This window comes from Podarcis bocagei (genome assembly GCF_964188305.1).
Source record: "Podarcis bocagei genome assembly, chromosome: 3".
Classification (NCBI taxonomy): Eukaryota; Metazoa; Chordata; class Lepidosauria; order Squamata; family Lacertidae; genus Podarcis; species Podarcis bocagei.
The window spans coordinates 99,713,683-99,739,583 of NC_138127.1; the positions used below are offsets into that span (position 1 = coordinate 99,713,683).

Below are 25,901 nucleotides of genomic sequence, written 5' to 3' on the forward strand. Positions count from 1 at the left end.
ACTCAAACACTGAGATCCTGCTCTGTTCTAGTAACAAGAAGCCGAAAGCACCAGCCTGAAGATGACGAGTGAGACCTCGTCGAAACGTCGCCTAGACACCCCAACTCTTACACGGGAAGACACCCGAAGACACCAAAACCTACATATATCTATATCTATATATCTATATCTATATATATCTATATCTATCTATCTATATCTATCTATATCTATATATATCTATCTATATCTATCTATCTATATCTATCTATCTCTCTCTCTCTCTCTCTATATATATCTCTATATCTCTATATCTCTATCTCTATCTCTATCTCTATCTATATCTATATCTATATCTATCTATATCTATATCTATATCTATATCATCTATATCTATATCTATATCTATATCTATATATCTATATCTATATCTATATCTCACTGCTCTTTTCTTTTCTTTCAACATGCTGGAGACTCACTCCTGCTGTATGTCATGCCTGATTCTGCCTGGCTAGAAATCTAATACTGCTTCTTCCTTGCCTTGGTGGTGGGTAGACAGAGAGAGATGAAATGAACATTCCTAGGTCCACCCACTTTTCCCACTGACCTCGCCCACCCCTGGTACACAGCTCTCCAAAGGAAACAGATGCCCTCACCTCTGTCACAAATGATGGTTCGTTTGATCCAGAAAGACCTTTCTACTCAAAGCCTTTTCTCGAGGTCTGGCTGGACTCGGGAGCAGGGCGCTCGGCTCGTATAATTCAGCTCTTTTTAAATAGCATCCTGGCTTTCTCTTCGGTACAGTTAATGAAGTATAAAGCGCGAGGTTGGCAGGGTTTTCTTGGAAATATAGCTGCGATTAGGGAGCCTGAGTGAGCAACACTGATTTTAATGCATAACTACATTAGTGTAATTCTTGGCAACCGCTGCTTACTTAACCTCTTCATTCCTTTAGGATTTATAAGGCACATTAATCACAGGCCTTCGCCGCCTCCTCTGCGCATAGACTGTAGGTTATTATTTAAGCTTTCCAACCGAAGAAATTGGAACGTTTTAGAACACGGCTTCCCCGAAAGTGACAGGGGTGAGGTGTTAGTAAAATTGCCAGTTTGTTTTTACTGCTCCTCTGCCTTTGATGGTGGCCTGATGCTTAAATGTGAACCTTTTCTAAAGGAAAATATGGATGGGATCCCTTGTCTCATGTACTTAATCCAGCCTTCACTGGGACCCAATAACTTTTCTCTCTGTATAAGCAGCAGTTAAACCATGAAGTCTCCGATTAACCATAGTTTCTGCTTTGTCCGAACCAGGAACAATGGTGACCAGATTTGGAACAAGCCAGGATATTAAACCAACTTCCAAGCTGTTGGGTTGAATGTCCTGGTTTGCTCTAAAGCTGGTAATTATAGTTCCCTGGTTCAGATGAAATGTGAATTGTGGTTAGTTAATTAATTAGAGGTTTCTGGGTTTAATTGCTGCTCACAGCAATGGGAGGAGTGAAGGGGCTGCATTCATGGCCATGCTGTGGCTTAATTAGTAAGGATATGATTGCCAGAACATGTCCTGGATGTGAATAAGATTATACGAGTGCACAACATTTTGCTCCAGAAGCATATGTACCATGTTACGTTCAGCTGAACCCTTTTTGCTCCACGTTACAGCTCACAAAATATCCCTTTTGTGAGTTTGAAGTAGAATGCCCCTGTGCACAGCTCCAATTGGCTGGTGTCCATGACGTCAAACACCCACCTCCCCTCCATTGCAGGAGCAGTTTTACGACCCTCAAATAAGCATTGTTTTAACTGCAGTTTCAGTGCAATCAAGATCTCGGTGGATATGCAATTGTTAGAGAAAGGAAAGGCCTGACAGCATGGGAGAGAGTCGGTTTCATTGGCTTGTATTTCTTCCACTTACATTGTAATGTTGGGAGGAGGATGGTGAAAATTCTGCTGTAATAATAATAATAATAATAATAATAATAATAATAATAATAATAATAATAATTTATTTATACCCCGCCCATCTGGCTGGGTTTCCCCAGCCACTCTGGGCGGCTTCCAACAAAACACTAAAATACAATAACCTATTAAACATTAAAAGCTTCCCTAAACAGGGCTGCCTTTAGATGTCTTCTAAAAGTTTGGTAGTTATTTTTCTCTTTGACATCTGGTGGGAGGGCTTTCCACAGGGCGGGTGCCACTACCGAGAAGGCCCTCTGCCTGGTTCCCTGTAACTTGGCTTCTCGCAGCGAGGGAACCGCCAGAAGGCCCTCAGCGTTGGACCTCAGTGTTCGGGCAGAACGATGGGGGTGGAGACGCTCCTTCAGGTATACTGGACCGAGGCCGTTTAGGGCTTTATAGGTCAGCACCAACATTTTGAATTGTGCTCGGAAATGTACTGGGAGCCAGTGTAGGTCTTTCAAGACCGGTGTTACATGGTCTCGGTGGCCGCTCCCAGTCACCAGTCTAGCTGCCACATTCTGTGGCTCCTTTATATATAATCATGCAATAATAAAGCGTTAATTATCCAAAATGCTTATATTTAGGTTTGCTGTCTCTCTCTCTCTCCCCCCCCCCATCTACTGTAGTGATTCAGTTTCTGGCTGGTAAGGGGATTAGGGAGAGTTAGTCCCAAACTTGACAGGGGAGATGCTGGGGATTGAACTTGAGACATTCTGCATTCAAAGCAGATGCTCTATCGCTGAGCTACGGCCCTTTCCCATCAGTGCTGCCCAACAGGGAAGATGAAGGAACTGACTGGCCAATAGGACGTGTGCACCACAAAAGTACCAGCTGTGCTTTCTCTCACCGCAGCAAAAGAACATGCTGTACAGATGGTTATTCTGCTATTCCATTGCACTCAAGGGTCCCAAAGCACATCTCTCTTTAGAGATTGGCAATAAAAGGTTGCAGGCCCAGCTCTGGGTTGATTTTACCTATTGGTTTTAGAGAGAGGAAGCACTGCTTTAATTACTGCTCAAAGCTGAATTCAGCTCCTCTTCTGCCACTTCCAAATATGATCCCTTTTTTATTATGACAACAAGAGAGGCATTATGTTCAATTAGTCGACTCGAAATAAACATTGACCAGGTGGTATTTGAATGGAAGTCTCTGTTGAAAAAACATCAGATTGAACGCACCAGCTTTTTCCACGCTTGTGCTAAGGATTGGGCAAATTTGTTTGTTTGTTTTTGGGTTTATGTCCCCAGCAATAAATAAATGAAAACACTTTTTTAAAATGGCAGTGTAGAACATATCAACAGCTTGTTAGTTCAGAAAACAACAGCCGACCCACTAAGTTGAAAATGCTTGTAAGTTTTTGGTGGATGCCTAAACTTGATTATCTTGACCAGGGGTCAGCAACCTTTTTCAGCTGTGGGCTGTTCCACCATCCCTCAGACCATGTGGTGGGCCGGACTGTATTTTGAAAAAGAAGGAAAAAAAATTTCCTATAACCCACAAATAACCCAAGAGATGCATTTTAAATAAAAGGACACAATCTACTTATGTAAAAACACGCTGATTCCCAGACCATCCACGGGCTGGATTGAGAAGTCGATTGGGCCGCATCCGGCCCACGGGCCTTAGGTTGCCTACCTCTGATCTTGACGCACTTTACTCTGGGTTGAGAATTGGGTGATAATTCGCCTCAGCTGCCCTAGTGGCTGAAGTTCCTTGGGCAGTGGTTCTCAAACATTTTTCTTCGGACCTCACCTGTAGAATAAATATTTGCCCAGCCACATCAAATTTTCATTGGAAAACTAAAGGACAGAACTCCAAGCCGTGATTTTTTTTCTTTACTTTTAAAACAAAACAAAACACAGAGGACAATTACTTTATAATATGATCATGGGGCACCCAGAAAGTATAAAACAATGCATCTACGTAAGAACATGTATCATCCCCAAAACAGAATTATAAATGAGCCTCTTATGTATGTACCTTAAGTATATATACAAACTCATTGAGGCATTTATGCTTGCCTTTGCCAGGTAATCTCATTTATATTAGGTCTAATTTGAGACAAACAAACTCTTGTCTCCTCACCAGCACAAATAAGCCTTTCTCTTTTTCTGAACGTTCATATTTGTCAGAACTGAAAATCCCTCTTCACAGTATGTCATAGAGAACTCCAGAAGAACAGCCAATGTTCTTGAAGAGAGGCATGGATATTGTTTCTGGTGGTATATTCCTGTTGCACTGAAATGCTCAAATGTTTCTTTGATTGTCCTCGAACCTTCTTGCCATACTTGCCACCCTCTCCTGCCTCACCTGCTTGACATGCCACACCTTTTGAGAACCACTGTCTTTGGGTCAGAGGAAGTGTGACACTATTGATTCTCCTAGATATCTCAGTTGACCATGGTATCTGCCTAGCTCAGTGGTGGCCAAACTTGGCCCTCCAGCTGTTTTGGGACTACAACTCCCATCATCCCTAGCTAACAGGACCGGTGGTCAGGGATGATGGGAATTGTAGTCCCAAAACAGCTGGAGGGCCAAGTTTGGCCACCACTGGCCCTAGCTTGTCTTTGTGAGTTGTGGCTTGGAGACACCATGGCATTACTCCTACTTGGCTCCAGAGGGTGTGTGCCCTGACCCCTGTGGGGTGCCCTAGGGCATGCCTTTGTCCCCAATGCTATTTAATTAATATCTCTATAAAATCATGGGGGCGGGGTCCTTAGGAGATTTTGGGGCAAGGCGTCACCAGTATGCTGATGATGGCCACCTCTGTTACTTGGTGTCATCTAAATCATGAGAGGTCATGTATGTGCTTGAATGCTACTCCTGTGACAGAATCCTAACAAACCTCTCTGGATGGCTGATTCTCAGGTCTAGGAATTGTGTACCTGTCCTGGAAGGAAATGGATTCTTTCTGAAGGAGCAGGTGCATCTTTTCGGGATGCTCCTTAGTCCATCTCCATCCCTAATGGCTCAGGTGATTGTAGTCACCTTTGTTGTTGTTTAGTCATGTCCGACTCTTCGTGACCCCCTGGACCAGAGCATGCCAGGCACTCCTGTCTTCCACTGCCTCCCGCAGTTTGGTCAAACTCATGCTGGTAGCTTTGAGAACACTGTCCAACCATCTCGTCCTCTGTCGTCCCCTTCTCCTTTCCCAACATCTGGGTCTTTTCCAGGGAGTCTTCTCTTCTCAGGAGGTGGCCAAAATATTGGAGCCTCAGCTTCAGGATGTGTCCTTCCAGGGAGCACTGATTTCCTTCAGAATGGATAGGTTTGATCTTCTTGCAGTCCGTGGGACTCTCAAGTGTCTCCTCTAGCACTGTAGTCACCTTGGAGGGCTCATCACAAATCCAGTGCATCCATTGTGACTCTCCTTGGACTGGGAGAGCCTTGCCATAGTAGTTGCACCCAATTTGGCAGCTCTGCACTGGCTGCCTGTTAGCTACGGAGCCACGTTCAAGTTTTTGGTGATGACATTTAAAGCCCTAAACAACTTGGGACCAGGAGACCCCTTCCCCCAGTACAAACGAAGACAATTTTTTGAAGTTCTCTGAGGAGACCCCGCTGTTCATTCCGCAAGTGTTACTTGTTGACAACATGGGCACATGTCTTCTTAGTGATAGCTCCCACCCTCTGGAATGCCCGCCTTTGGGGAATTAATGAGGTGGCGTCAGTAATGACCTTTAAACACCTCTTAAAAGCTTCCTTAGACCTCAACTGTTTAATTCTCTGTTTTGAACTTTGGTCAGCTGTCTCCACAATACTTTATGCAGTTCTATTCTGGTTCTATCCAGTTTTTCGAAAGTTTTATAGTCTTACCTCATTTGCATTTCTATTGTTTTTATGGAAATCATTTAGGGATTTTTTTACAAAGTAGTATAGGATTTTAACAAATAAGCAAGCTAACAAATAACTTCCAGAGAAGCTGCATTTCACATCCAGAGTGCATCTGCGATACCTGTGACCTAGATCTTCCTCTGCATTTTTGACCTTCGCACATTCTTTGTTTGTGCTGTTAGTTTTTCAGTTCATGTGGGGTGTTGGAGACCAGGGCGGTGAGCAACTGGGTTCAGAAGGTCGCTGGGTGACTTTGGGCCAGTCAGTATTTCTCTCTCTCTCTCTATATGTATATATATGTGTGTGTGTGTGTATATATATATGTGTGTGTGTGTGTGTGTGTGTGTATCTATATTTTTATATTTGTGTGTGCGTGTATATGTGTGTGTGTATGTATATTAATTTTTGCAAATATGTTTTCCAAATACCACATAACATCTTATCTTACACAATGTTTTTAGGACTTCCATCAGCTATGCCTAATGATTTTCATTCTTCATCACTTAGTCTTGCATTTCATTATTTTCACTATTACTTTTAAAAATCCATAATTAATAGTCCTTTTCATAAATTTTACCTGCAGTATTTCATATAGTCCTCCTTACAAAACTTCTTGCAGTCCTACTAGCGTATTCAATTGATTGCAGTTGATTTGCAAATAGTTCATATCTTTACTCCAATCTTCTAAGAACCTCTGATCCCGCCGGTTTCGAATTCTTCCTGTCATTTTATCTAATTCTGCATAGTCCATTAATTTCATCTGCCACTCTTTCGTTGGTAATTCTTCCTGCTTCCATTTCTGCTCCAGTAGTACTCTTGCCGCCATTATCGCATATAAAAACAATTTATTATCTTGTCTGCTAATATCTTCTCCTACCATACCAAGTAGAAATGCTTCTGGTTTTTTGGTTTTTTTTACAAATGTATATTTCAACATCTTTTTCATCTCATTATATATCATTTCCCAGAAGCTTTTTACTTTTTTACATTCCCACCACAGATGATAAAAAGTTCCTTCTTTTTCCTTACATTTCCAACATTTGTTACTTGTTTTATACATTTTAGCTAATTTCGCTGGTGTAATATACCATCTGTACATCATTTTCATCACATTTTCTTTCAAAGCATTACATGCGGTAAATTTCATTCCTTCTTTCCACAATTTCTCCCAATCTTTTAATTGTATATTATACCCAAAGTCTTTGGGCCAGTCAGTATTTCTCAGTTTAACTTACCTTACAGGATTGCTGTCAAAAGATTAGGGAGGGCATATATAAACTGTTAATAAAAAGTGGTGTAAGAATGTAATAAATTAATGAGCTGATTAGCATTTTTCCTCCATGTAGAATTATCTCTATGTATTCATGGTTAACCTCCTTCAATGTGTAGCTTGGCTCACTTTCTAGAGCTGTCTGTTTCATTGCCACCAAAAGTGCTTCACTGTGTTGAGATTTGCCATAATCTGGATTATGAACATTGGTCTGTGGCAGTCTGGTTGTTCTTGCATTGCAGGTGTGAGGCTGGGAGGACCCTGGATCCTAAAGGCTATGAAAGTTATGGAATATTTTGCATGCTAAAGTTGAATACATTTAGTGGTAACGAATAACCACTATGGTATGATTTTTTTCCTTGGTGTGATTTTTTTAAATGAACCACTTTAGGCTATGTGAACAGCATGAATATCATATTATAGATTTGCCCAATCAAATAAAATAAAAAACCAACCCCTTGTCAATTTTAACCTGTCAAATACTGTCTAATAGTTGACTAGTGTTCAATGCTTTGATTGATTAGAAGAGTTAAAGAAAGGGAGAAAATGACTCTTATTAAAACAGTTGTCTTTTAGAAGATTCTAAAAGGTTTACAGGACGCAGGTGGCGCTGTGGGTTAAACCACAGAGCCTAGGACTTGCTGATCAGAAGGTCAGCGGTTCGAATCCCCGCAATGGAGTGAGCTCCCGTTGCTCGGTCCCTGCTCCTGCCAACCTAGCAGTTCGTAAGCATGTCAAAGCGCAAGTAGATAAATAGGTACTGCTCCGGCGGGAAGGTAAACGGTGTTTCTGTGCGCTGCTCTGGTTCGCCAGAAGCAGCTTAGTCATGCTGGCCACATGACCCGGAAGCTATACGCCGGCTCCCTCGGCCAATAAAGCGAGATGAGCGCCGCAACCCCAGAGTCAGTCATGACGGGACCTAATGATCAGGGGTCCCTTTACCTTTAAAAGGTTTACAGAGCATTGAACAAGTGCTTCCTTCTCTCCACAGCAAAGGCAATGGATTCAGCAGTAGCAGTGGTTGAAAAAAAAAGTTTGGGGTAGGTAGGGCAAAACTCTTAGGTGAAAGTAGCAGGTCAGAACTTCCTTCCATATTCTCCAAATCCCTTCGATCCTGAGCTGTTTCATGATGATGATGATTATATTTATACCCCACCCATCTGGCTGGGTTTCCCCAGCTACTCTGGGTGGCTTACAGAATATATAAAACATAATAAAGCATCAAACCTTTAAAACATCCCGATACAGGGCTGCCTTCAGATGTCTTCTACAAGTTACGTAGTTCTTAATCTCCTTGACATCTGAAGGGAGGGCGCCACTACCAAGAAGGCCTTTTGCCTGGTTCCCTGTAACTTTGCTTCTCCCAGCGAGGGAAACCACCGGGAGATCCTCGGAGCTGGACCTCAGTGTCCAGGCTGGATGATGGGGTGGAGACGCTCCTTCAGGTATACAGGACTGAGGCTGTTTAGGCCTTTAAAGGTCAGCACCAACACTTTGAGTTGTGCTTGGAAACGTACTGGGAGCAATAGACCAAAGAGGATCTTGGAGTGAAAATGGTCGCTGTCAGTGGTGGCAAGCGCATTTGCTTCTGCCACCTCAACCATGGGCCCTGTCAAAGAAAAATGTTGAGGGGGTAAGGAGTGCCAGTTTTCTCTTGCTCTCTGAATTTGCCACTCACTTCATCTGAATTTACCAGCTATTTACCAGCTCCATCTGGTACACAGGCTGAGACCCTACCTGCCCACAGCCTGTCTCACCAGAGTGGTGCATGCTCTAGTTATCTCCCGCTTGGACTACTGCAATGCGCTCTATGTGGGGCTACCTTTGAAGGTACTCGGAAACTGCAATTAATCCAGAATGTGGCAGCTAGACTGGTGACTGGGAGTGGCCGCTGAGACCATATAACACCGGTCCTGAAAGATCTTCATGGGTTCCCAGTACGTTTCCGAGCACAATTCAAAGTGTTGGTGTTGACCTTTAAAGCCCTAAACGGCCTCGGCCCAGTATACCTGATGGAGCATCTCTACCCCCATCATCCAGCCCGGACACAGAGGTCCAGCGCCGAGGGCCTTCTGGTGGTTCCCTCCCTGCGAGAAGTGAGGTTACAGGGAACCAAGCAGAGGGCCTTCTCCATAGTGGCGCCTGCCCTGTGGAACACCCGCCCTTCAGATGTCAAGGCAATAAATAACTATCTTACTTTTAAAAGACACCTGAAGGCGCCCCTGTTTAGGGAAGTTTTTAATGTCTGACGCTGTATTGTTTTTGATATTTGGTTGGAAGCCACCCAGAGTGGCTGGGGAGACCCTGCCAGATGGGCGGGGTATAAATTAATAATAATAATAATAATAATAATAATAATAATAATAATAATAATAATAATGATGTGCCAGTGACCATGCTGTGTGTTTGGTGTGTTTGCCTCCTTCTTCCTCCTGAACTCCATGTCCCAGTTCCTGTTCAAATAGTCCTGCAGCTACAGTGCATAGCCAATAGGAAGTGCTGGAGGGTGTGGCTTAATCCACAGATCATAGGATTGTTGAGTTGGAAGGGACCCTGAGAATCATCTAGTTGAACCCCCTGCGATGCAGGAATATGCAGTTGGCCTATACGGGGGTCGATCTTGCCACCTTGGTGTTATCAGCCCCACATTCTCATCAACTGAACTATCCACCAGATTAATTGGCAAAGAGCAAGTCCTTTGGGGTGAGATGTAGGGCCAGGGAGGCCTGTTTGTAATGAGGGGTGCGTGCCTCTTTGAGACCCTCTCTCCTCCAAGGCTGGCCATTAAGCGGCCACAGTGTTCAGTCAAAAAGCCAGGTTGGAATACTCGACAGTGGGCAGTCGATGGGCCGGTTGACAATACAGTGGTGCCTCAGGTTAAGAACTTAATTCGTTCTGGAGGTCCGTTTTTAAGCTGAAACTGTTCTTAACCTGAGGTACCCCTTTAGCTAATGGGGCTTCCCACTGCCGCCACCACACAATTTCTGTTCTCATCCTGAAGCAAAGTTCTTAACCTGAGGTACTATTTCTGGGTTAGCAGAGTCTAACCTGAAGCATCTGTAACCTGAGGTACCACTGTATTTGTCCGAGACCAGTATCCTATCCATACAGTGGTACCTCTTCTGAATAACTTAATTCGTTCTGGAGGTCCGTTCTTAACTTGAAACTGTTCTTAACCTGAGCTTTAGCTAATGGAGCCTCCCACTGCCGCTACGCTGCCAGAGCACGATTTCTGTTCTCATCCTGAAGCAAAGTTGTTTACCCGAGGTACTATTTCTGGGTTAGCGGAGTCTGTCACCTGAAGCATCTGTAAGCTGGAGCGTCTGTAACCCGAGGTACCACTGTATTTGTCCAGTATCCTATCCATATACAGTGGTACCTCGGGATGCAAACGGGATCCATTCCGGAGCCCTGTTCACGTCCTGAACGGAACACAAGATGCGATGGCGTGCCTGCGCGGGTCTCTTTTTGCACGCATGTGCGTGACGTCATTTTGAGCGTATGCGCGAGCGCCGAAACCCGCACTCTGTTACTTCTGGGTTGCCGCGGAGTGCAACTCGAACGCGCTCAACCGAAGCATATTCAACTCGAGGTATGACTGTATTGTCCGTAATCCTTGAAAAGTCAGATGCAACATCAAAGCATAGCATTTTCAAGTATAGCATTCCAATGTGGTTTTTTGTTCCTAACCAGATCGCCTGCCACCAAGACCAAAGGCTCTGCAGTCTTAACTTAAACGGAGGAAGGTGAACGGAATCGGTGCCTCTCACCAGGTACAGGTTCTTAGCATCTTTTACTCTCTGTGGTGGGACTTTGGCGAGAGAGGAGACGAGAGCCCTGCTGCGGGAAATGTTGGCAGCCTCCACCCCCCACCCCCCGTTGCTTGTAACAGAAGCAAACACTGGACACAGTGGAGATTGTTGGATGAAACCTGGCAGACTCTCCGCTTTGGGTGGCTGCCCTCTTTTCTCTGCTGCCAAGAGACATGCCTTCCATTTTAGAAACAAACTATCTGGCAAAATAAATCTTGTTTCAGGCCCGCTCAGAGGGCTGGAGGCTCCGGGAAAAGATAGATAGCTGTATTTTGAAACTTGTTGCTATTTTGGAACCATTGTGACAAGCTGTTTTAGGATTGTTGGCGCTTCTAATTTATGAGTTCTGGCTGCATCCCTGCCTCCCATTCTGGATCCCTGTGGCATGACAAGATTATCAGAGCTGCAGATTGGACATCTCTGCCCAGTGGATCGATCAACTCATGTTTTGGCGTCAGTAGTGTGATGGTGAGTTGGACCAGGATTCAACCGCCCACCCCCAGGAAGCTTACGGGGAGCAGAGGGCAGTGCCATAGCTTGTGGGGGCACAGAGGTTGTTGTCCCATATAGGGATCTGTTGGACTTTATAGGGAATAAACCCAGACTGAAACCAATGGAAGATATAAGGAGCCAAGTTACGGATTGGTTACAATACCACCAGTTACACGATATGCTAAAATTAGATTTAAAAAATGGGTTCTTACGATATGATACGATAATCTTTATTGTCATTGTCCCTTACAGAACAACAAAATTGAAAAAATGTACATCAGACATTCAAAACCAACAAGCCTGCTATCCCAGCCTGTTTAGCCCCCTAAAAACTCTGATACTCCAAAATTAAATACAATATACTCCCATAGAGACTACCTTACACTGCGTTTAAAACCAAAATCGCATTTGGATAGAAACTGTTTCTCAGGCGGCTAATCCTAGTCTTAATAACCCTGTACCTTCTTCCAGAAGGCAGAAGCTGAAAGAGATCATTTCCGGGGTGCGTACTATCCTGTGCTATCCCTACAGCTTTGTTATAGCACCTGGAAACAGAGATTTGATCCAAGGTGGGAAGAGTGCACCCAATTATTCTCTCCGCAGTCTTTACTTCTTGGACCAAACCTCACTATTTGAAAGAGAATTATTGCAGAATACGGATAAACAATGGTCTAAAATGTATAATTTTTTGCTAGAATGGGAAACAAAAGATGAGCTAGTCAAAGCTCCGGTGACACACTGGGCAATAGATAGAGGACACAACATAGACTTAAACGTCTGGGAGAAATTTTGAAAAAATGATTTGAAATTTGCTGCGTGTTACACGTTGAAAGAGAATTCTATGAAAATGATTCACAGATGGTACTTAACTCAGAGTTTGTTGGCTAAGATATATAGAACAGAATCAGATATGTGCTGAAAATGTAAAGGAATGGAGGGAACATTTTTTCATACGTGGTGGACATGTAAAAAGGTAAAAAACCCCAAACAAACGGGGAGACGATTTACAATGAGTTGAAAAAAAATATTTAGAATAACCTTCCCCCAGAGACCGGAGTCGTTCCTGTTGGGAATAGTTCAGACAGAAATTCCTGGGTGTCCAGAAAATGTATTTATGTATGCAACAATGGCAGCTCGAATTTCGTTAGCACAAAACTGGAAAGTGACGGAGGTCCCAGGCAAGGAGGATTGGCAACTTAAGATGCTATAATATGCAGAACTCGCAGGTTTAACACATAGAATAAGAGAGCAAGAAGAACATGTATTCAAAGCAGGGTGGAAAATATTTATTGAGTATATGAAAAATAACCGTATGCAACTGAAAACTCTGGCAGTATTAAGATCAAAACTTCAACAGAGTAATTCATATTTGAGTGATGTAAGAGTGGAGAACTGATTAAAATGGTTAAAGTAAAAATATATGCAGGAATGATAAATGAACCATGGAGGGAGAAGGATGGAAGTCACTGGACATATAAAACTATTTAAAATGTTTAATTTGAGATGTAAAATCGAAAATTATATAAAAATTATTTATATGTAGAAAAAAAGAGGTTGTCCTGGGTGCAAAATTGTTAGGGGTGCAAAATTTCAACAACTAGTGCTTCCTTAATACAGCCGCATGCTTCCATTGCTGGGCTCTGTTGAAAACGACTTCTCCATATGAACCAGGAAGTGACCTTTGCAGACAACGGAACAACTCTTCTTTTCTGTGGATGCGGACACTGAATGTGCATCCACACTCTGTCTGTTTTCCTCCATCCGCATGGCCCCGGGCACTAGCAACCTATGCTACACCACTGGTGGCGGGCTTGGGAGGGCTTCGGTGCCCTGGCAGGGATCACCATCCAGGATTTCTGCACTGGGCAGATGAGACCTTGAGCCAGCCTTCTAAATCATCACGATGGCAGCGTGGCATCACTCTGGGCCACTGTGAGCAATTCAAATGGGCAGCCCTCAGTGGAGCAGGTGTAAATCTGCAATCTTATACACCAGTGACAGGGAACCTGTTTTCTTCCAGACATTGCTTGGCTCCCACTTCACATCTTCTCTGACCATTGGTCATGCTGGCTGGGGGATGATGGCAATGGGAGTCCAGTGATAGCCACGGTTCCTCATCCCTACACCGTAAATGCCAGTGACCTCCAGGAGGAGAAATGCATAAGATTGCACTGAGGAGTACCTGAGCAGCGTAGCAAAAGAGCAGCATCCTCCTCAAATCTAAAAATAGATTAAAACGCCTGGGCGAATATAAAAGGGCTTTGACAAAGGATGCAGCGCCTGACAAGTCTCCCTGAGGAGCAGGTTTCGCCTTCTGAGGAGCAGCCAGTGCCATTGAAAAGGCTCTTTCTTGCTTTTGCTCTGCCCCTTTTCGTAAATTAAAAGGAATATTCTGAAACGTCCTCCTCCTTCGCACACCAGCTCCTCAAAATGGGCTAGGACAATAGAGGCTGCCCGCTATTTCTTTAATTAAACAAAAACAACCTGCACCGAGGCGTTTCCTGCAAAGTTTGGGAAAATGGGAGGCAGGGATTTGCAGGACGCTTTGTTCTTCGGGATGTGTGTGTGTGATTTCTGGTGTCTCTCCAATGTCACCTGGGGAATGCCGGCCTTTTGTTCAGAACTCCCTGAAACAGCTGTGCCTCCGCTGTTTTGGAGAGGCACAATAGCTTCGGAAGTTGTGCCATTCTGCACGGCGTATGCACCAGTTTCTTCTTTCCCAGCCGTTTCCGCTGGTTAAATTCGCTTGGCAGGCTTTTGGGGTGCTGTGAAACAGAGAACATGGCGGCTAGACTGCTTGCGTGGGCAAACTACTACCAATAATAATAATAATAATAATAATAATAATAATAATAATTTTTTATTTATACCCCGCCCTTCCCGGTTCAAAAACCAGGCTCAGGGCGGCTAACAACAAATTTTAAACACTTTAAAACACTTAATTATAAAAGCAGCAAAAAATACAGTATAAAAACACGAATAACAATAAAATTCAAAAATCAATTAGATAATCCCCAGGGCTAGCTGGCTGACTTGGTCCTACTTGGGCCAGCGAGGAGGCCAGGGGAGAATTAGCTGTGGGGTCTCAGAGCGGATGATCTTCATAGAAGGGGAGGGGGAGGGAAGAGAAGGGAAATAAAAGATCAGGCTGAATTCAAATTAAAGGCCAGGCGGAATAGCTCTGTCTTACAGGCCCGACGGAAGGAGGTTAAATCCTGAAGGGCCCTAGACTCATGGACAGAGCATTCCACCAGGTCGGAGCCATCACTGAAAAGGCCCTGGCCCTGGTGGAGGATAGTCTGACTTCCTTAGGGCTCGGGACCTCTAAACTGTGCATTTCAACATCTTGTCTGTGGGATCTGCACTGAGTGCCAATCTGCTTACCTTCTGTAGCTTCAGACCAGGTTACTGGAGGTGGGGTGGGGTTCCCTCTTAAAGTCCCTATAATATTAGAAGCCTGCTCCCACAGCAGTTCACAAGATGGCTTTCAGTGGGGCTGTCCTTGGTTTGTGGAACAGCATCCCTATTAAGAAGAGACGTTTTTGTTCCAATGAGGTTTTTTTAAATAGTTGGGTGATTTTTAAAAATTTAATTTCTAGGTTTCTGACCTGGATTTTTATTTGTGTTGCTTTTCAAACCCTTTTTTTGTTGTGTGCTTGTAAATTGCCTTAAGACTTGACGTGAAAGATGATTAATTCATAATAATAAAAGTTATGAACTCTGCATAGACAAAAGCCGGGTGAAGCCTGCCTCTATGAAAAAGCTATTACCTGCCTCCCTCTACTGTCAATTACAGTGGTACCTCAGGTTAAGTACTTAATTCGTTCTGGAGGTCCGTTCTTAACCTGAAACTGTTCTTAACCTGAAGCACCACTTTAGCTAACGGGGCCTCCTGCTGCTGCCGCGCCACCGCCACACGATTTCTGTTCTCATCCTGAAGCAAAGTTCTTAACCCGAGGTACTATTTCTGGGTTAGCGGAGTCTGTAACCTGAAGCGTCTGTAACCTAAAGCGTCTGTAACCCGAGGTACCACTGTACATTGCTGTGGGTGCATTTCTAATGCCTGAAGTAACATGGATCCTGAATATATTTTATATTGCAATTTTATGTTTCGACCACCCTGAGACCTGCAGGTATAGGGTGGTATACAAATTATGATGATGATGATGATAGTAACAACACATATTGAGGGTCTGCAGCTGTCTAGGTGAATTTCATCGCAACCAAGCTGCTATGTACTGAGCTTGAATCCTAGAACAATAGGCAGGTAGGATCCTAGAAGGCAGCAACCTGATTGGTCTGCAGGAGCAGCCCAATCAGGCACCAGGAGGAAGTGAATCAGCAACCTGATTGGCCAGTTCCTGCAGGCCAATCGGGCTCCAGGAGGGGAGTTGAATCAGCCAATCACACGGGACCCATTGTGTAAATAACGTATATATAGCCAGAGGTTTTGCTGGAAAGTACTCGCTCACTGTTTACCATGAGCTGAAATAAAGAGCATGAAATCAACACTCAGCTCCGAGTATATATCACAAGCACTCGATCCTGAGAGCTTGCAGTCGTGTCTTCTAATCGCATGCTTGCAACAAGAGCTGTGCTAGAATGTCAGCACGTTTCTCAGGCTGCTCAATGAGAGGCAGGTTTCGGGTGGCTTCACCTGCTTGGCTTTTCGCTATTTTGTGCTGTGATAAGCTTCAGCGGTGGAAGCACAAATGCAAAAGCAGAGGACGCTGGGAAAAGGCAGCCAGGTGGCATTTGCTGCTTCTGAAAAGGCTGTTCCGCATGTTACACAGCAACCAATAAGACTTTGCAGAGTCCTCGCTTGTTAGGATATTTCCGTTCCACCTTAAAAGGGAGCAAGCTGTGAGTCACAGAGTCTGCGTATTTCCTGTTCACAGGATGTTTATGTTTTCTATTGCTTTCGTTTCTCTCTCTGTGTCAGAGACACTGACGCAAGCAGTCATGTCTTTCTTTGTTCTGATCAACGCTGAATAAAACTTGTAAATAATGCTCTCCTGAGTGCGACTTTTGCTGTGCGTTATCTGCTGATAGAGTGTGCATGAGCTCTGGAATGTGGCAAGATATTTCAGGAAACTCATGTCACTAATTGCTGATACTGCATGCCTACGGGAGATCGATGGATCGTCCGGCAGACGGCTTGGGGCCATGATGGACTTTGTCTCCCTGGCAGTATCCCAACATCGCTATGCTGGAAGCCCCAGCCGATCCTGAATTGTATTTTCAAATACCTTTTTGCTACATTCACACACTTCACTGTTTTACGCCAGCCTTCCACAGCTTAATGCTCTTCGGCTGCTGCTGGGCTACACTTGCCCGTCCCCCTTGCTGGCTGGGGGTGAGGGGAGTTGGAAGTCCAAAACATCTGGCGGGTAGGGAAAGGGTGGTTTAGGTGTGTAATTCATAAATTGGTCCTTGTGTGGCGAGTTCCCGCCTCCCCCCACGGAAATATAGACACGAGACACCAGAATTTGAGGTGAATGGGTCAAATTAGGCCACAACTTTATTGATTACAGGAATTGAGTGGTATTGGCTTAGGCATTGGTCCTATCAGCTAACCGGCTTCAGCCCGCTTGGTTGAAGACCGGCAAGGGTTAACCACCAGTAGGGGGAGTCCTGCTGATGCACATCAACTAGGAGCTCCCCTGGGGTCACTGTGCGGGGGTGTGCCGTGGGCCCACACCTCCATAGGCTTAGGACGAGGCCACGCCCCCCGGAATCCTTTACCGGACTACCCTTCGATTTTGGGGGGAAGGTGATGGCACTTCCTCCCCCCACCCTTTCCATCTGCATAACAATACCCCTACCAATGCCTAACCGCCAATCGAGCCAAGCTCGCCGCCAGTACCCTCAAACCTGTAACCAATCCCTAATCCCTGACGTAATGTCATTCAGCCAAATATCATTTCCAGCATCTGACTGATGTATGCCATCATCTCTGTAGAGGGCCTCCTTGGCAAACTGGATATCAGGGTAGTATAGGACCAGAACCCCCAGTGCCGCGACTCTACGCGCCACAGCACGTTCCAGGATCTTTCTGGCTCTATTTAATGCGATTGGCTCTATTTATTGTGATTGGGCAGCGACAATCCCTCCAAACCCGCCTCTCCAAAGGTGACGACCACAGAATGGTAATTCTGGGATAAGAGGCAAACAGTTCAGCTGGAGCGTGGCGAGGAAAGAGGGCGGTCCTTGGCCGCGCCAGCCCTAAATAGGGCAGGCCACGCCCCCCGTGCCAGCCGATTGGCTGGCCGGGGGAATGACTCATGCAAGGATTCCCTTGTTATCGCGAGGGCTGTGCGTCAGCCCCCGTGAGCATGGAGAGGGGCATGAAGCCCGCAACCTCACCTCCTCTCCAGTTCGGAAGTGGCTTTGGCCTAGTATCAAGCCTGGCTTCCTGGTTCCGTGACGTTCCTGGGAGATGCTGGGCAGGCATTCACCCCATCTGTATTTGTGATATTCCATAATTTTGATGCATCACTCAACCTCCTTAAAAGGCTGGACAGGATGAGACAATGCGAGATAAACAAACCTCCTCTAATTCCTTTTCAAGACGGTCTTTTGTAATGCACCGAGAGCCGACGAAGATGTGCAAAATGCATTCTGCGCGTATGCACGCAAATCGTTTGGGAAGCTCCAAAAGCTTTCGGAACAAAAGATAATGTTTCTGTCATCTCTGCCTTTGTTGCATTTCCACTTGTGTTTAAGGCTTTCTAAATACGTGCACATCTGGCAAAAGGAACCGAGCGGAAATCCCTTAGTATGTATATTGGTCATCAGACTAATCTCATTTAAAGGTCCGCTGGGCATCAGCAGAGGGCCAGAAGGCTGCCCCCCTGACACCATTACAAATTCCATGACCAAAGCTGCAATCCAAACAGCTCCTTTCTCATCCAGAGGAAGCAGCTGGAACAAGTCCAGTTTTTAAAGTGTTAACTTTCTCCCGCCGCACCTGAACTTTTATCGCATCTCGGGCCTTGCACTCTAGGAGAGAAGGTGAATATGGCAGAGGAAGCATTTTCTACAGGGGAAAATATTTGTTTCGTTTTACATTTTAACACAAACTTAATCTAATTCGCTCTCTCCAAAACAGAACAGAATCCGAAACGCACCTATCCTTCAAAATCCACGCTCCTCTGGATTTTGCAATGCAGCTGTCTGTGTGCAAGAGGAAACGTACAGAACTGTGTACGTTAAGGAAAAGCCTTCATGAAATGCACACGTAAGAGAAAATAACACACAGAAATGCCTTCTATTAGGGAAAACTGCTTGCGGTGAGGTAGAGAAAGGGTAAAGGGACCCCTGACCATTAGGTCCAGTTGTGACCGACTCTGGGGTTGCGGCGCTCATCTCGCTTTACTGGCCGAGAGAGCCAGTGTACAGCTTCCGGGTCATGTGGCCAGCGTGACTAAGCTGCTTCTGGCGAACCAGAGCAGCGCACGGAAACAGTGTTCACCTTCCCGCTGGAGTGGTACCTATTTATCTACTTGCACTTTGACGTGCTTTCGAACTGCTAGGTTGGCAGGAGCAGGGACCGAGGAATGGGAGCTCACCCTGTCACGGGGATTAGAACCGCCGACCTTCTGATCGGCAAGTCCTAGGCTCTGTGGTTTAACCCACAGCGCCACCCACATCCCAGGTGAGGTAGATATGAGGCAACAATTTAATCCTAAATGTTTCTGAGGGTTTTTTCTCCCATTTAAAAACTTGCAGAGGGCTGCAGCAGTGTGGCGAACTGAACTTAAGATTGGTGGAAAATGAGAAAGCAAGAGAAGCTGAGATAGGGATGGGCAGATCTGTCAATCTCTGGGCTGTGGCACGGGGCTGTTTCAGCATGTCTATCGATCATGCACAGCAAAAGTATCTCTCTTCCCCACCTCGGAACTCTGGTGTGTGGTTCCTTCTCATGTGATCTCACTTCTCCCCGCATTTCCCTCCTGATAGCCCATACAAAACTGTGGCCGGAGTATTCCAACAGAGGATGCACCACGCTTTGTGCAGGTGGAAATCGCCAGAGCACTTTTCTGGAAAGTTCCCTGGATATCGTCAAAGGGATGCGCCAGGACGAGGATTCTTTTGAGGATAGCTACAACATTTTTTGGGGGGCCGGGTGTGACATTAACATGTGAGAGTGCTGGAGGTGAAATAGTTAAACAGGTTACCCAATCACAATCCAGGGGGGTGGAGTCAGAGGGACTATAAAACCAGCTCTGGAAGGGGCGAAGGAGTTTGTTCATTGGGAGTTGGGTGGTTGGTTGGAGTGGGAGTGAATTGGGATAGAGTCTGTGGGCAGGTTGAGTCAGTGTAGCGAAATAAGGTGAGTCAGGAACAGTTAGGAGCTAGGAAGACAAGTAAATATCTGAGAGGTGGTTTAGTGAGTGAGAGCAGGTAGCGGAAGTTATAGGTCTGGATAGGCACCCTATGATTGTAATTGACCGATACCGTTTATGAAACCACACGCTTGTTAAACTGCAATAAATAAACAGAAGTTTATGTTCCAATTTAACCCTGACTGGACTCATTATTGTACCAGGTAGGGCCTGGGTGGTGGCAGCGAGAAATAAAGTGGTGGCACAGAGATCAATAGGCGGTGAAACGTCTGGGGACCCTGTGTGATTACCACAGGGGGCCCCTCCTTGAAAATATTGCCCCCCCCCAGCCCACCTAGATGGCACCCCTGCTCACCTAGGAGTAGGTGAGAGACATGGGACTGATGAACCTGCCTTTCCCCAAATTGTAAGTAGAGTCTCCACCCCTATCGTTCTGCCCAGACGCTGAGGTCCAGCGCTGAGGGCCTTCTGGTGGTTCCCTCACTACGAGAAGCCAAGTTACAGGGAACCAGGCAGAGGGCCTTCTCGGTAGTGGCGCCCGCCCTGTGGAACACTCTCCCACCAGATGTCAAAGAGAAAAACAACTACCAGACTTTTAGAAGACATCTGAAGGCAGCCCTCTTTAGGGAAGCTTTTAATGTTTAATAGACTATTGTATTTTAATATTTTGTTGGAAGCAGCCCAGAGTGGCTGGGGAAACCCAGCCAGATGGGCGTGGTAGAAAATAATAATAATAATAATAATAATAATAATAATAATAATAATAATAATAATAATAATAATTGTAAGTGTACTTTTGACAACAAGAGTTAATTCCTCACTCTGGACATTCCTGGCTAGTTTGTTCACTCAGGAAACGTCGGAGTTTCTTTTTAAGGCCTGCTAGGTATATTGAAGGACGCGGGTGGCGCTGTGGGTAAAACCTCAGCGCGTAGGACTTGCCAATCGAAAGGTCGGCGGTTCGAATCCCCGCGGCGGGGTGCGCTCCTGTTGCTCGGTCCCAGCGCCTGCCAACCTAGCAGTTCGAAAGCACCCTCGGGTGCAAGTAGATAAATAGGGACCGCTTACTGGCGGGAAGGTAAACGGCGTTTCTGTGTGCTGCGCTGGCTCGCCAGATGCAGCTTTGTCACGCTGGCCACGTGACCCGGAAGTGTCTCTGGACAGCGCTGGCCCCCGGCCTCTTAAGTGAGATGGGCGCACAACCCTAGAGTCGGACACGACTGGCCCGTACGGGCAGGGGTACCTTTACCTTTACCTTTAGGTACATTGAAATCAATGGGAGTTAAAAAACGAAGGCTTTTGCCTGAATTGCACCCTGCCTCAGGCTCTGGATGTCAGAATGATTATAGGAGTTGGACTACAGAGTAATGAATCCTAAGCCCACTTACTTACTAGGAGGTGAGCTCCATTAAAATCAGCATGACATGCTTCCGAGTTAAGCGAGCTGAAGGTCTGGGGGAAAGATACCTTGGTTTTGAAACCTCAAATGAAGCTAATGCCCTTTTAACAGGATTATCTCTATGAAGGAGACTGTGCGGTTGAAAAGTGCAAAATAAAGTAAAATGGTTGGAAGTGATTATATGCTGTGATCATGTTTGCAAAAAGAATAAAATAAAATAAAATCCTGTTGTTGGTGACCTATTTTTCTTGGTAGACCAAAGCAGCTCTTCTGTTTATAGCCCTACGGAAAATAAAAATAGCTGTGGAAAATGAACACAGGGTAGCTAGGTTGACAGCAGAGAATGTACACCCATCATGTGATCTTATGACAAGGTTATGGCAACATCTGATTGGCGTGTGGCACAAATGTAGGTGGAGCCAGTAAGAATTAGGGATGGGTGCCAAGTTGGGTGAAAGGTTACCGCACAGCAGGGGGTTGGACCTACAATTCTGTGGTTCTGTTTTATGATTCTGTGCCCATTTGGGTTTCTTCTAGTGCCTTAATTTTTCCAATCTTTAAGTTCAGTTCTCTACAATCGCACATTAAGTTTGTGATTTGATTTCACAAAAAATCTTCAGAAAATTCAACAGCATTTCAGTCCGAACTTCTCCCAACGTACAAATTTTGTATCCAATTTCTTGTGTAAAATATCTTTTTTTTCTTTTTGGGCAAGGTACTATTTCCTGATATGCATCGTGTATGTTATTTTCACTAATGTATACATTAAATGCCACTTGTGTATGCATTCTTGTGCACATTACTTGAGTGGAGAACTACATTGCAAAATTTTGAGAAGCGCAAATTCTGGCTGTGTTCATGTCGAGGTTCACGCATCCCTAAAAAGCTAAAGGGTAAAGGGACCCCTGACCATTAGGTCCAGTCGTGGTTGACTCTGGGTTTGCAGCGCTCATCTCGCTTCATTGGCCGAGGGAGCCGGCGTACAGCTTCTGGGTCATGTGGCCAGCATGACTAAGCCGCTTCTGGTGAACCAGAGCAGCACACAGAAACGCCGTTTACCTTCCTGCCAGAGCGGTACCTATTTATCTACTTGCACTTTGACGTGCTTTCAAACTGCTAGGCGGGCAGGAGCAACGGGAGATCACCCCGTCCCGGGGATTCGAACCGCTGACCTTCTGATCGGCAAGTCCTAGGCTCTGTGGTTTAACCCACAGTGCCACGCATCCCTACCCTTGAGCTAAAAAAAGGTTACCTACTCTACCTTTATAGTCCAGTAGGCAACAACTTAGGGAAGGTGAACAGAGGCAAAGTGAGGCTATTCCCCCCCCCCCTGCGACCTCCTCCTCCTCCTCCTCCTCCTTCTTATTTTATTTATACCCCACCCATCTGACTGGGTTTCCCCAGCAACTCTGGGCGGCTTCCAACAAAATATTAAAATATAATAGTCCTTCAGATATTAAAAGCCTCCCTAAACAGGGCTGCCTTCAGATGTCTCCTAAAAGTCTGGTTGTTGCTTTTTCCTTTGACATCTGGTGGGAGTGTGTTCCATAGGGCGGGCGCCACTACTGAGAAGACCCTCTGCCTGGTTCCCTGTAACCTCGCAGGGAGGGAACTGCCAGAAAGCCCTCGGCGCTGGACCTCAGTGTCCGGGCTGAGCGATGGGGGTGGAGACCCTCCTTTAGATATACTGGACCGAGGCATGTCTCACTCTGCTTTCCTCCATGCATGGGACACAGCTGACAGCTATTCTGTCTCATATTGGATACAGAGCATCATCATTCCGGTATGGATGTGTGACCCTACCCCACGACCACACATCGGTTTCTAGAAACTTAAAGCCATGTGTTGCCATCTCGCATCTTCTATGTGTCCTTTTGTTACTTGCAACTGTGTATGAATGACCCTGGGAGGATTGATTTAGGTCAGGGATAGCCCAGGGATGGGGAACTCTGTGGGTTCGTGATATATTGTCGGACTACAACTCCCACCATCCCTGTCTGAGTTTGATGGGAGCCTGAATAAATCTGGAACTGCTTTTAGATAGCACCACACACATCTATAGATGTTTCTTTCTGTCATTGTTTCTTTCAGAGCAGCCGAGATGTCTAAATTCGTTGAGTGTGGGTTTTACAAACTCTTGGAATCTCAAGGCTTGCTAGATGAGCGGCTTTTGGGATAAGCTTTTGTTAAGTTTTTTCTTGCAGACTTGGTGCCTTGCATATCAAAAAGTAGAAACAGACGGCAGGCTGTCAATATCTTTGGACAAACAGCTTTGCCAAGAAGGATTTCTCCCGTTTCTTTACTTAAAAAGGGAGGCCACATGACAATCTTACTTGATTTATCGATAGTGGGGTGTCAGTGAAAATAAGAATCTTTCTTAACCTACGAGTTTCAAACTGTGCCATGATTCTACAAAAAGTTGAACAATCTGTTGCCAGAAATGATAAGCTCCTCAGAGGACCCGGCCAATAGTTGTTGTTGTTTAGTCGTTTAGTCGTGTCCGACTCTTTGTGACCTCATGGACCAGAGCACGCCAGGCACTCCTGTCTTCCACTGCCTCCCGCAGTTTGGTCAAACTCATGCTGGTAGCTTCGAGAACACTGTCCAACCATCTCGTCCTCTGTCGTCCCCTTCTCCTTGTGCCCTCCTTCTTTCCCAACATCAGGTCTTTTCCAGGGAGTCTTCTCTTCTCATGAGGTGGCCAAAGTATTGGAGTCTCAGCTTCATGATCTGTCCTTCCAGTGAGCACTCAGGGCTGATTTCCTTCAGAATGGATAGGTTTGATCTTCTTGCAGTCCACAGGACTATCAAGAGTCTCCTCCAGCACCATAATTCAAAAGCATCAGTTCTTCGGCGATCAGCCTTCTTTATGGTCCAGCTCTCACTTCCATACATCACTACTGGGAAAACCATAGCTTTAACTATACGGACCTTTGTTGGCAAGGTGATGTCTCTTCCAGCTTCCAAGGATCCCTTTTCTTGTTAAGACAAATGTGATGAATCCACATAAAAATGTGGATTCCATTTGGTGACGTCATCCTTTGAAACAGGCTTTAGGCCCCCCTGGATCTGCAAGGGGGCAGCCAGCTTTGGAATAGCTCAAGTAATGTCGTCTTTCTGCTTGAGGAGTCAGCAAGCATCCAGGTGGAAGCGTCGGGGGAAAAAGCCTTAAATAAGAGACTGGGAGAGACCAGCCAGGCATACAAAAACAGCTTTGCGAGTCTTCAGTCTGGAGATGATAGTTAAATCTGTGAGAAGTGGAGGGGGAGGGAGAAGTTTCTGAAGGGCAAGGCAGAGATGGGGCAAGGACACAGGGATGAGAGAAAGGAGAGGGATGCTGTCAGATGGTACTTAGACGAAAAGAGAGGGAAGGAATTAAGGAACTCCTGCCCAAAACACGTGGGGCTGCTTTATTCAAACCACAGATTCAGTCATAAAACTGTTCTTGGACTATTGTATGGAAGGGAATTCTTCAGCAAGATTCTTGAGCAGGTGGTCACAGACCAAATCCAAGTGTTCTTGGGGGAAACTGATCTTCTAGATCCATTTCGGTCAGGGTTCATAGGCCCAGATTTGGCTCAGAAACTGCTTTGGTCACCCTGTATGGATGACCTGTTGAGAGAGAGAATTGGAAATGTGTCCTTGTTAATTTTCCTCAACCTCTTAACATCTTTTGATACCATCGGATGTCAAGGAAATAAGCAGCTGTCCTACTTTCAAAAGACATCTGAAGGTAGTCCTATTTAGGGAAGTTTATTTTATGTTTAATGCTGTACAGTGGTACCTCAGGTTACATACGCTTCAGGTTACAGACTCCACTAACCTAGAAATATTGCTTCAGGTTAAGAACTTTGCTTCAGGATGAGAACAGAAATCATGCTCTGGCAGCGCTGCAGCAGTGGGAGGCCCCATTAGCTAAAGTGGTGCTTCAGGTTAAGAACAGTTTCAGGTTAAGAACAGACCTCCGGAACGAATTAAGTACTTAACCTGAGGTACCACTGTATTGTGTTTTTAATATTGATTGGGAGCTGCCCAGAGTGGCTGGGGAGACCAGCCAGATGGGCGGGGTATAAATAAGAAATTAATATCATCATCATCACCATCATCAAAAGTATCCTTCTGGAGTGGCTGGCTGAGTTAGGGGTGGATGGTACCACTTTGCGGTGGTTCTGGTCCGACTTGGCTAGTTCCAGTGGGTGATATTTGGGGAGTGCTGTTCAGCCCCATGGCACCTTTAATGTGGGGTTTCTTGGGTAGCACCAGCTAGAGGTTTATGTTCTAAATTGTTGCAACCTGCCCTGGGACCTTAGGGTGAAGGGCAGGTAATAAAAATAAATAAATAAATAAATAAATCATTAATTGCTTTAGGGGTCCTGCTGGACAGAAATGGGAGTCATGACTACTTTACAGAAATAATAATCACAATAATCACAACGATTATGAATGTGCTCTTCATAGACTTTTCTTGCAAGCTTAGCACCGGTAGTCTTTTAAAGCTTAGAATTGTGGGTATATCTTAAGAGCCTGACCGGTGGGTTGGTTCTATTAATAACTGGCTGACTTAAAAGGAAAAAGAAAATGCAAGATGCACTAAGTGATCTGCTTCCTTTGGAAGCTATTGATCCTCGTGTCACTGAGAAGGAATATGTGGGCTAAGCAGCAATTGCATCCTGGAGCCCAGTTATTCTTGGTGCCAAGGAACATGGTCTGTAGAAGCATCGTGGTAGGAAGCTAAGTTAGCCGCCTCTGAGATCAGCGATGTTTCTGTTGCAGGGGGGGAAAGGTTATAAAAAACTTGAGTGTAAG

The 25,901-nt window shown here is 45.3% G+C and overlaps 1 protein-coding gene across 7 annotated transcripts in view; it reads left to right on the forward strand.

The window, feature by feature from the left end:
- Nucleotides 1-25,901, forward strand: part of CCDC85A (coiled-coil domain containing 85A) — a 161,405-nt gene that overhangs the window by 30,893 nt on the left and 104,611 nt on the right. For 2 of the 7 annotated variants that reach the window (XM_081188676.1, XM_081188677.1), the window contains exon 3: nucleotides 10,738-10,817. The exons of the other annotated variants lie outside the window; for them this stretch is intronic. In XM_081188676.1, the coding sequence (XP_081044802.1) occupies nucleotides 10,738-10,775 (38 nt within the window). In that variant the 3' untranslated portion in view covers nucleotides 10,776-10,817. The remainder of the gene's footprint in view (nucleotides 1-10,737; nucleotides 10,818-25,901) is intronic. 7 annotated transcript variants of the gene reach the window in all.